Source organism: Falco cherrug, chromosome 6, assembly GCF_023634085.1.
Source record: "Falco cherrug isolate bFalChe1 chromosome 6, bFalChe1.pri, whole genome shotgun sequence".
Lineage (NCBI taxonomy): Eukaryota > Metazoa > Chordata > Aves > Falconiformes > Falconidae > Falco > Falco cherrug.
The window spans coordinates 67,419,617-67,431,212 of record NC_073702.1 but is presented as its reverse complement, the minus strand read 5'-3'; the positions used below and the strand labels follow the sequence as shown (position 1 = coordinate 67,431,212).

The 11,596-nt window shown below is 43.7% G+C and overlaps 1 protein-coding gene across 2 annotated transcripts in view; it reads left to right on the top strand.

The window, feature by feature from the left end:
• Window positions 1-2,821: 2,821 nt before the first annotated feature.
• Window positions 2,822-11,596, top strand: part of PRDM1 (PR/SET domain 1) — a 105,405-nt gene continuing 96,630 nt past the window's right edge. Inside the window, exons 1-3 of one of the 2 annotated variants that reach the window (XM_055713644.1) lie at window positions 2,822-4,824; window positions 5,494-5,587; window positions 6,335-6,373. In XM_055713644.1, the coding sequence (XP_055569619.1) occupies window positions 4,769-4,824; window positions 5,494-5,587; window positions 6,335-6,373 (189 nt within the window). In that variant the 5' untranslated portion in view covers window positions 2,822-4,768. Of the gene's footprint in view, window positions 4,825-5,139; window positions 5,391-5,493; window positions 5,588-6,334; window positions 6,374-11,596 lie in introns of those variants that run through there. The other variant, XM_005445729.4, reaches the window with a different exon arrangement.

The window sequence follows — 11,596 nt, the reverse complement described above, 5'->3', positions numbered from 1 at the left end:
ATTAGGATGTCTCATTGACTGTCAGAAAAATATTATAAGTCTCCAGATTTTTGAACAGGAGACTTGGGAGTTTTTGGAAATGTTGCATACTGCCAAAATAATAATGTGTGATGTATAAACTGTTTCCTTCTCGACCTATTCAAAATAAGAATCATGACCATTTGTCTGTTTCTTCACACGTGGTAGAGTCAGTTTGACTGTCCTTTCCAATTCAAGTAATCACTACAGGAAATCTTTATATTAGTGTTCTAATTTGAGGGCTTAACTTTGTTTTTAGTGGAACTAGAAAAGAGTACAAACATGCAACGTAAACTTTCTTTAAAACTACAAAGAGAAAAGTTCCACTTTTATTTTTGTTCCTTAACTTTTAATAAGAATAACTTTAATTTAACACATCTGGGCAGCTTGCAGACTATCAGATAGTGCCTGCATATCTGGTGTTCTAAGTACCCTGGACAAATAATAATAAAAAATATCTCTAATTAAATAAACACAAGAACAAGCACTGACACTTATCAACTGCCCTTACAGACCTGCAACACTGTTTCTTTGCCCTTCCAAACATGCATCTATTCCAGGCAAGGCAAAAAGAGTTGCGGGCTTGCACCCTGACAGAAAATAGTAATATCAGGCTGTTTGAAGCTCAGCAATAAATTAAGCAGCAAATTTCCAGGACTCTAATACAGTAATTTCTCCCTCAGTACAGACTACCTCCGGTAACTGAAATTTCAGAGGTAAGGAAATTTCTCAACTAGACTCTTTGCCACTTCACATTTTCCATGTGGATTGCTGAAGCATGTTACAAACTTGAAAGCAACATTTACAGTTGCTGGGACATGGTGGACTGCTTTACAGAGAAATATCAGTTACCTTGTACAGAAAAAGTAAGACACAACATCCTGCCCAAGATTCTGGGAAGTCTGTTTAGTTCAGGAGTAGAAAGCTTAGTAGAATTCCCATAGCCAGACCACTTTTCCACATCGTGTTTAATCCGGCTGCCCCACCTCACACAGCACCACGCTTTTGTCACATTTTGTCTGTATCAGTTGTCTTTACAGACGAAGGACAAAAAAGGGTGTAGACTGCCCCAAAGCACTTTTCCATCAGCTCTTTTTTTCAGAACAGGATGCCATTTAGACTCATGCATACCATTATCATAAATAACCTCAGAACTACTTAAATCACAAAGAGAGTTTGCAAGCATTTGGAAACAAAAATATGCACCAGGTATACATTTTAATTTATCCTTCCGTCTTGTTTTTTGCTGATAAACGTTGGTAAATGAGAATATTGTGAAAACCACATAAAGGGACAGCTTTGAGTTCACTCATGCCTCTCTTCACTGCTCAGCACCCTGGTGCGTGTTTTCTGTGTACCTTAACATGCAAACACAGGCTTGGCTGTCTCAGATTATTCTGCTGTTGATCATAAAACATTATTCTGCTAGGCAGCGCTCCCCCCTGCAACTCTAAGGATGGAAAGCCTTTTTGTCAGTTGATTTAAAAATGTATTTCACTTGTTTGAGACCACTTTTTCTGATGTTGCAAAAGCCGATAAAGTCCCCAAATTTACTTAAAACATCACAGACACTTGATGGACGCTTAACTTGATATTCCTTTAATTCTAGCCTTTTGTAAGTAAAACTGATGCTCTTTTAATTGCAAATATTTAAATCAAAATGCTCTGTGATGGAAGTGTGATAACAAATAAATACGTTCCTGCCTCTTCTTAAACTGAAAAAAAAGAGTCAAGTTCCTTCCTCTCACTTTCTGTATTTTTCCATCTTTTCCTTTTCTTTTCTGAGCATCCAAAGGTAATAGAGATTGATAAAAATGTAGGAGCGGGTGGGTGGATGGGTGTCAGGCAGGAGGAGGAGAAGGAAGATAACATTATTCCAGACTCTTGCTCTGTTTTGTTAGGACAGATTTAATCTTCGGGCAGCATCAGGAGATAGGCCTGAATGACTGCCTGATCATCTCTTCACTCTCTCTTTTATCTGGATTACCCCTCCACTCTTTTCAGGGATGATATCTCACTATTCTTATTTGGTAAATTAGGCTATTGTTTCCCTGTATTTCACTTATTGTAAAATGTTTTCTTTCTTAACTTCTGGCCATTGTTCCAGGGCAGTGAGCATGCTGTCACTGGAAAGGGGATTCGAGAGAACTATATAATTGGGGACAGATTCTGTCCTATTTTGCCTGTTAGCAGTAGCTTGCTGTCTAGTGCTCTTGATTTCATGGGGGGTTCTAGCAGAAAAAAACATGGATAGAAGGGGTGAAATCAGGCCTTGTAATTAAAGGGAAAATTAAGGAAAGATAATGAATATTATAGAATACGGAATAGTCTCAAATGGCAATTTAATTTTCAAGTTAGCAAATACTCAGAATGACAGGCCATGCACTGGGTGGTTATTGAGAAAGCATTTGTTCACAGTCTGATTTATCAATGCTTCTTGTTGCCTCATGATAAACACTAAAAGAAGAAAGAAACACAAACACAAATATCACAGTAATTTTTGTTCTGTTTAACAGTGAATCTCAAGGCTAATGGTTTTAGTTCAGAAGCAGAAATTTCAGGACAGAATACTAAAATGTGTGGTGCCGGGACTTCATTTATTGTCACTGCAATGTATATTCTGTGCAGTAATATTTTATCTAACTGTGCTTTGAAAATAACCCACCCCCCCAACCAAATTCAACATAATTATATATTTCTTGTTCATGCTGAGTAAAACATGTCAGACATTTTGGGAAATCAGGCTGAGGTGCAGAGGAACCAAGCATACTAGGACTTCACAGGACACGCAGCCTGATGGTTAGCACCGGCATCAGCCAGGCTTTGACGAAAGCCAAGCAATTGCTTTGCTTGTGACAAGGGCTTAGGCAAAGGTGGTTACAGGCCAGCTCATGGAAGATGATGAACATGTGTTGTGCCATGTTTGATGACTGTTGAGAGAAGGCCAGAGTGAAAGAACTTATATAAAAGCATTAGCAAGGACATAATGCCAGTTGACTCACTCGGCACAATGTCATGTCTGCACAGGGCATGTGAAGCTGTAATTAGTGAAGTGCTGCTGTGTCTTCCAGAAACTGCTGGGAGCCACCAGCTCCGTTACATGGTTAATGACCACCTGCCCATAAGCACCATGCAGGCGATGGGCATTTCACAGGAGGCATGTGGAGAGCTTCTCTGGAGAAGGCTACTGCTCTTTTCTGGCTCTTTCTCGTCCCATTTGAATGGTACCAGCATTTAGATCAGAAGTGATCATGGCAAAACTTATTCTTCTTACAGAAAGGTCAGGTCCATGAGAGTGGGGTGCCCACAGTAAAAGAGGGGAGCAAGAGCAAAGTTGTAACTCCTTTTTCCTATTTAATTGCTCTTTCAAAACGAAGCAGGGAGGCAACAGCATTTGACATACTTGTATTGAGTGTGCCTCCCACACCCACCCTGGAAGCTCAAAAAACCATGATGCTGGGCCAGATCCATCCCTGGCTAAACGTGCGGTGCTGGTCTCGCGGGTGGCGGGGTACTGAGCAGCTGGTGCCCGTAGGTGTGGGTACAGTGCGTTTTGGTGGGAAGTGCGGAGAGGACCGGTGGGGGCACCGCCACATCCCCGTGCCAGACACTGGAAATTGCCTGAGGTGACCCACCCTGTGCAAGCCTCTCCAGTGGCATTTTCACCAGCCCCTTTAGATAAATTGACTGAAGGGATCAAGGAGGTTAGGGGGGACAGGACATACATGTGATCAGTCCCCACTAGGCTGGGGAAAGTGTCCCTGCCTACGGCTCTGAAATGCCCCACTCCTACCAGTCAGCCCCCTGCACCCCTCTGCTGCAGCACTACATGGCCCTCCCCAGCCCGGAGCTCCCACGGACCCGGTTATCTTTTCATTATTCTCACTTTTTTCCTACTTCAGATGCGAGAGGAGGGCTGGCAGCGCTGGGTGCGCAGCGCCGTTACCGCCGCCGCGGGCCCAGGGGCGGCCCCGCACCCCGCCGGGCCTGAGGGGAGGCCGCTGCCCCGGCGCCGACCCGCGCCCTGACAGGGGGTCGGGGGTGCAGCTCAGCCCCGCAGCCCCCCCTGGAGCGAGGGGAGCAGCGGGGAGCCCCCTCGCTGCGAGGGCTTCCGTTGGGCTCCCGTTAGGCGCCGCGGCCCCCCGGGAGCCCCTTGGCGGGGCCAAAGTGAAAGTGAAGCGCCTCCCGAAACCCTTTGGGGGTGGCGGCAGGAGCCATGTGACAGCCGGGAAGCAGCGCGGCCGCACGGGGTTGCGGAGGGCGATTACCGGGAGGCGGGGGGGTGCGGGGGTGTACGATTCTAACGGCTGCGGTGCGCCCCCCCGCCCGCCCCGGCAGCAGCGCCGAGCGGCCCCGCGCCGCTCCCTGCCCTCCCCTTCCCGCGGTCCCGCACCGCCGGCGCCTTCCTCCGCGGCCGCGCTCAGCCCGTCCCTGGGGGCGGCGGCGCGGGAGGCCGGGCAGGGCGGGCGGCACCCCCTTCCCTCCCCTCTCCTCCGCCGCGTCCCCCTCAGGCAGGGCAGGGCAGGAGCGCGGCCCGCAGCGCTGCCCCCGAGAGGAGGGACTCCCCTCCCCGGCATGGTCACGGCGGCTTATTAGGGTGGTCGTCTCCCTCCTTTTTTCCTCTTAATTATTATTTTCCATTTTCCTCCTCCTCGCCGCGGCTGTCACTGCTCCCACCGTTACTCTTACCACGCTTCTTCCCGGGGCTCGCGGCGCGGCCCTGCCCCGCCGCCCCTTTGTGCCCGGCGCGATGAGGCGAGGGGCCGGCGGGCGCGGCCGGCCCGCGGCGCCCGGGGGCAGCGGCAGGTAAGCAGGGCGGCGGCGGGGGGCGGGCACGCAGGGCAGCCGCTCTTTACCGCCAGTGCGGGCGGGCGAGCGAGGTGCCGGTGCGGCGGGGAGGGCGCGGAGCGGCGTGGCTGTGCGCAGTGACATCCGATGCCGGGCCGGGTTGGGACAGGCCGGGCCCCCCCGCCCCGCCGCCCGCCCGCCCGCCCGCCCCCGGAGCAGCCCGCTCGCCCCCGGAGCAGCCCGCTCCTCACCCGCGCCGCCGCGGCCAGCCGGGCTTGTACCTTCCTTTGTTGTACTTAGGCTGTGTATAAAAACTTGTTGTCACCGCCACCCAAAAGGACACCCTCTCCCATCCCCCCATCCCTGCTTGAGACCTCTGGGGTCTCTGCCCCTTCGCGGGTTGCCCTTTGCTTTAACTCTCCCCGTCCCTTCCCGGTATTAAACCTGTCTCCGGCTGCGTATCTTCCCTCTCTCCAGCCTGCCCACCCCGAGGGCCCCCCTCCAACTTCTGTCCCCGTTTTGATTATTTTTTCTTACCCCCCCACGCCCCGGTTTCTAAGGGACACCCTCCAACCTGTCTGTAGGTATGTTTGTGTAACCAGACACTGAGAGTAGCTGTCTGCCGAGGAATTAACTCGGTAACCCCCAAAGCTTAGTTTGCATTCAATAGAGGTGTTTGTTTTTCAGGTTTAAACCTCCAGACGGGTTGAAGAAATCGCCCGAAACGAACCACTTGGCAGATTTTGTTTCCTCCCTTGAAATCCCTGTGGACGTGGAGCAGGTGGGGGATCGGGACGGGAGAGATTTTGGGGGAGTGGGAGGGGGTGGTGGGATGGAGAATGACCAGGAGCTGAGTGGTGTGGGAAGAAAGAGAAAAGGGCTTTAAAGTTGGGAGAGTGGAGCCGCGTTTCCCCCCTTCCTCTCCTCTGAGGGCAGGGAGGATAGCTCAAGGCTCTCACTCTCGTTCGTTAAAAATAAATACTACAGAAGTTGGCAGATTTTGTAGTTCTAGAGAAGTGGATTCTCTCCAGGATTAACGTAAAAAATGTTGATGTTTGAGGAACTGCTCTTGCTCAACCCGTAAATAAAGTGGAGATGTTGACAGTTTGTCTAGCCTCTAGTAAACGAGAAAAAAAAAACCATTTCATTTCTTGAAGGGCATCAATAATTGTGAGGGGGGGAGGGAGAGGAAGGAGTTTAACTATTAACCTTTATCTGAGATCGTAAATGAGTTGAAACTCGTGTTTCTGAAGCTTCTTTTATGCATTTGCTTTTCTGTTTCCCCCCTTCCGCTTTCCTTCCCTGGAGATGGTGAAAGGTAAATGAAAACGATGATGCTCACATTAATTGGACAAGCAGGCGATTTTATGGCTCACCAGTAAAAAATAAATGCCACAGGAAAGTTGCTTGTTTGTAGTGCAAGCAGTGGGAAAGTGGTCTGGAGGGTGTGTGTGTGGGGACGGCAAATCAGCGGGGCTGGCTGTGGGTTGTGCTCTTACTTTAGGGGGTTTTGGTTTTGTGTTTCCAGATCATTCACTTGAAGACGCCGGAGGACGATTTGTGGAAGGTAAGAGAGCCTTTTCCCCAACAATATCCTCTGGGGCCACATACTGTGCGTACCTCAGTATTTGCCTACCACTCAGGCCCACACTGCCAGCACACTCGTGCTGCGAAGTGATAAATAGGAGAATGCTGAGCTGTTGCTGGCCACGGTGTGGATATTGGGAAGCACAGCATTTTTTAGCAAACAGATGAGCTGCTTTTATGCACTAAGATGCTTGTGAAGCTGATTAATTCCTCCTGTCCAAAAATGGGGTACCTTTTCTTAATCGGGACATAGCTTAGGCAAACAGGAGATGAAGAATACAATGAAAAAGTTTCTGTCCTGTTTTCTGCATGTAGAAATAATATGCCTAACTTAACATGTAGGTTGTTTCCAACAAAGATGTTAGTAATTTTGGTATGAATTGGGGGGGAAAAAATATCCTTGTATTTCTTAATTGCAGCTTTCACAAATGTGTTGTTATGTTACTTTGTGACATTTGTCTGAAGTGAAATAAAATGGCTCTTACTACTACTGAAAATAAACCGTGTCCAGCCATCAGAGCTTTCCTCTTTCCTACAGGATTAATGAAGTGAATGCTGGAGATCTTGGGGAGGAGGCAAGGGTGGGAGAGATACAGGATCATAAAATTTGGCAGAGCAAGTGTTTGGGGGGTAGGTGTGTGTCTTTGTTAGTTTGTCAGTATTGCAATTACAAGCAAAGTACGCTGTTCAGTAAATGCAAATTCAAGTAATCTAAAATGAATATTGTAGAAATGCTTTCCCATTTTTTTTTCCTTAGGAAGAAAAGAGTCTTTCACTTGATTGTTATTATTTTGTCATTCTCTTGTCTAGGAATCAAATACAAAGACCGAGTAATACTGCTTATTCTCATGAGTTACTGTAGAAATCTGTACAGCATACTAGGTTCTGAGGTAGTTCCTCTTCCCTTCCCTTTAAATAAGTCCCTGCCAGCAACAAGTGTGTTGATATACTGATCTGAAGGACTTGGGCACGATGCCAACTCAAGCAATTTAAATGACATGGTTAATAGTGTTTCTACTGTCCTTATCACGCAGTGAACTTCCAAGTGATAATCGTGGATGACAAATTAACTCAAGTTGTAGCTCTCCTGTTCAGATGAACTTCATTTTGCTCTGATGGAGAAATATTAAGTGCTAATTCCAGATGAACTGTAAGAATTTGCAAAATATACCTCTCTCCTCTAAACATGTGATTTCTTTCTGGCAAATAACAGCCAATTAGATTATCTGAAAGAATTTCTAATGCTGAAGTGTTCCCATGGGTTCTACTGCTAGCAGTGTCGTTTTCTTAAGTTTTTCTGTAGTAATAAATTTACGTGGAACACTGCATCCTTCAAATGAATCCTTATCAAACACTTCAAAAGAGAAAGTAAATTTACATAAAGTAGGTAGACAGTATAATATGTCTAACAAATTAAACCACTCTGTAATTCCTGTAAAGCGTTTTGGATTGAAGTGAAAATGATTGTTCCATCAACTTCAATTTAAAATAGGTAACCTTTAAAAAGCATTTAATATAATTTCAGTAGTATGCACACTGGCAAACGGTAAGCTATTTCACAGTGGAAGTTTTAAAGTTTTTTGAGTACCCCTGGCACTCATCCTGACTTTTTGCTGTGTAGAATTAAAAATTATAGCATAATATGAAACTACAGAAGAAGAGGCAGAGTAGTACAGTTGATAGTTTAACTGCAGATTGCATGTATGATTGCTTAGATTATTATTTCTATTTTTTGCAAGATTTGATCCTAAAAATATCTTTGCTAGATCTCATCTTCCTGATTTCCAACACTGCTAAGTCTTGCCAAAAGCCATAGAAACACTCATGTTCTCAGCAGCTGTTAAGAACTTGCTAAAGCACTTAATAATAATATGTTTCGTGTCTTGTGGCTGTGATTAAAATACAGTGCTGTGTGCTAAACTAGTAAGTTTGGAAATGCTATTCTTAATGGCCAAGATTGTATTTTTGAAAATTCATACTTGACTGCAGATTGTCGAATTTCACAGGTTTGATTCCTTGTGGCTCTGTTTGCAAAATTCATTCCTTTGAGAACAGTGAAAACTTACTAGATTCTACCTGTCTTAAAAGTAAGAATAATAATAAAAATAATCACTTTCCTAAAAGCCTTGTACAATTGAAGAAGTCTGGCAGATTGGTTTTCCTTTTTTTTTTTCTTTTTAAATTTGTGTCACCAATCATATTATAGCCACAAAAAAAAAAAAAGTTATTTAAGTGTTAGCTTTGGTAAAATTGAAGGACCCAACCTGAGATAGTACTGTAGTACTGGAATCTTACCATGAAACTCCTATTGCCCAGAGTATGAGTCAAAGAAAGGAATGTGCCTTTATGTATATATTTGCTATATATTAGTTATGTTACTTTTAGTCATTCCTTGACCATATGGATCTGCTCTATTCAATAAAACTATTTGTTTGTTCCAAGTAACATTTGGAAAGACACTGGATATGAAAGCACAGTATCTCTAGAAATGCTTTTAGATTGTTGATCACTCCTCCTTTTCGATGCTCTGAAATTATGATGGTGGCTTTCTAATACTCAGGATGTGAAGTTAAAAGTGATCTTTGTTGTTAAGCCTTGTAATTTATGAGGTTTTTTTCTCTGCAGCCCTCCTCAAACCTGATAGCTCTTTCAGTTTCACAGTTGGCCTCATGTTCCACTTTTCTTTTTGCTTTGAAGGCTGGGTGGAAGGCTTGTCAGGGTTTGCAGTTGTACTGCTCTGTGCAGGTCTGGGTGGCTGTGCTTGAAACCATATGGGTGTTACTCTTCAAGAATTGTTGCCACTGTTCCCAGTTTCTCTTTCTTACTAAAACCAATGCCAGGGATCTCTTCAGTAGCAATGTATTACTTTAGAAATCCCACACGAAGCATCATATACTTGTATAATAACATTTTGAAACATAAAGCCTTGAAGACTTGGTGGTTTGGTTTTTTTGTGAAAACTGGGCATGTTAAATGCACAGGAAAAAGCTTTCAGGTTCAGAAAGATCAAATGTAGTGCATTCGAACCATTTGTCTCTAAAATATCTTAATCTTTTATCCTCCCTTATTTGCTCTGTTCATCTCTTAAGACCTGAAATTGCTAGTACGTGTAATAAGCATAATCTTAGTACTGTGAGGAATGCCACTGAAGTAATTGGAATAATCTCTGGTAAAGCAGTGCCCTGTGTTTGCAGAACAGACTAGCCCTGGTCTTTTAAGCCCCACAGGGCAGGGAATTGTCTTCGAAGTATTTTCTGTAAAGTGCCTGGCATGTCTGTGTGTGCCAAAAAATGATAAATAATAACAAACAGTAGTTGACAATTTATGTAGACTTTCTTTATTATTATTATTTTGGAATTTGCCTATAGGGTACTTTCTAGCAAAAAGAAAAATGCCAGAGTGGCTTCCAGCTGGGGCAAGATGTGCTGTGATGGCCAGAGAAGCTTTTAATCGAAATAGAACACACATATAATCTATAGTATCTTCTGTGAGGCCGTCGGGCCAAAACATTAACTTTTTGGCTTTAACAGTTTTCCTTTAATCTTCTTGCCACTTAACTTTTACTATGATCTGTCCACATTCCAGAAGTGTGGAATGAAGATGGGATAACTTTTCCTTACTTTCTTCCTCCTTTAAGCCTTTGGTGGCTTTTCTTTTGTGTGATGATATATGCTTCATTGGTTATATATGCTCTAGTCTTCCCTTCAAGCCTGTGAAGGTAGATGTCCTCAGAATCACGCCTGAAAAGGGGGGATGTTATATTCAGAAACACTCCAGTCTTGTGTAGCTTGCCATATGCAGGTGTATTGTGAATGGCTTCCTGATCATACTGTATCTGTGATTAAAGGTTCCTAAATAACGTTAGGAACCCTCTTATTGGCAATGTGTCACGTACAGAAGTTTTGAAACATTGCTCCCCACATCTATTTCCCAGGATAATTTTATTGTGTCTGCCAAGCGTCTTAATGTTTTAGTTACTAAACAGCATCATCCATATGAAGTAATTGAAAATGTTGAGAGTGTACAACTTGTGTGGTGGGAAGACTCAAATGATATTTGGGCAGTAAAGAGGAGAAATAAATTATTTATCTTCCAAGCCTCTAATAAACTTTTTTGAAGGCAGTGTTGCTAAACTAGTTCTTGACCTGAGAAAACTGTGAGTAGAGACACTAATTTTCAAAAGTTCAAGCTAAATATTCTTCTTTCCTATTAAAGTATAATGCCATTTTTAGAATTTCAGCATAAATATTTTTAACTAAACCTGCTTTGTTAAGTAATGTAGAAAAGTAATCAAGTTTATTAGATGACTGTCCAAAATTTATGGTTTTGAAGAAAGACGGGATACTTATGTGTTTGTGTGTGTATGTTCAGATTTGGACACAGTGGAGAAATCATAAATCCTAACGGTCATACAGAGCAGCTATGAGACTGTGATTAACTGCCTAATCATACATTTTTGCTCAAATGTTTCTCACCCTATGTCCAGTTTTTCCTGATCTGTATAAACTAATAATATCTTCAGTGGAAAAAAAGTAATTAGATGAAAATATTGTGCCCAGATGCTGCACCGCAGGTCACACAGAAATGTCTGTAGAGCCTGAGAAAGAGTAGATTCTGCAAGTGGAAATGAGCATACTCCATTTCCTTTGAACTGACTGGAAAGTTACTTTCCTCTTTCCAGCTTGCCAGTTCTTCCAGAGCTGTAAAGGACTGTAGTAACTGAACCTTTCACCAACATTTTATTAAAGCAGGAAATATATGCAATTACAACAATTCAAGTGACTCAAGAAAGATTCGTAGAAACCAGTAATACATGCAATAATTTCAGTTCTTACAGATGCTCAGATATTGTTTTCCTTTTCATTTGTAGTTAGGAAGAACTTTGGGTGGAAGTGGGGCTGCAGAAGGGCAAGAGTTCATGCCAAAATACTAAAGTTCATTTCAGAGCCTGCCTTGATTTTTTTTTCTATCCGTGATACAGTCTTGGCGGAAAGTGAAAATATTCTGACAAAACTCAAAACTTGACTGTAAGGCTGTAGGAGCTAGCAATTTTCAAAAATGTGTGTCTCTTCAATATACTTCCAGCTTGTGTAAGATGACACATTTTCAGTCTTTTTTTGTATCTATTTTATTGTCAGAAACACATTGCAGGTCTTCAATTACCCTTAGTTGGATGTCAGCCCAGTTATGACAGTTTATAGTG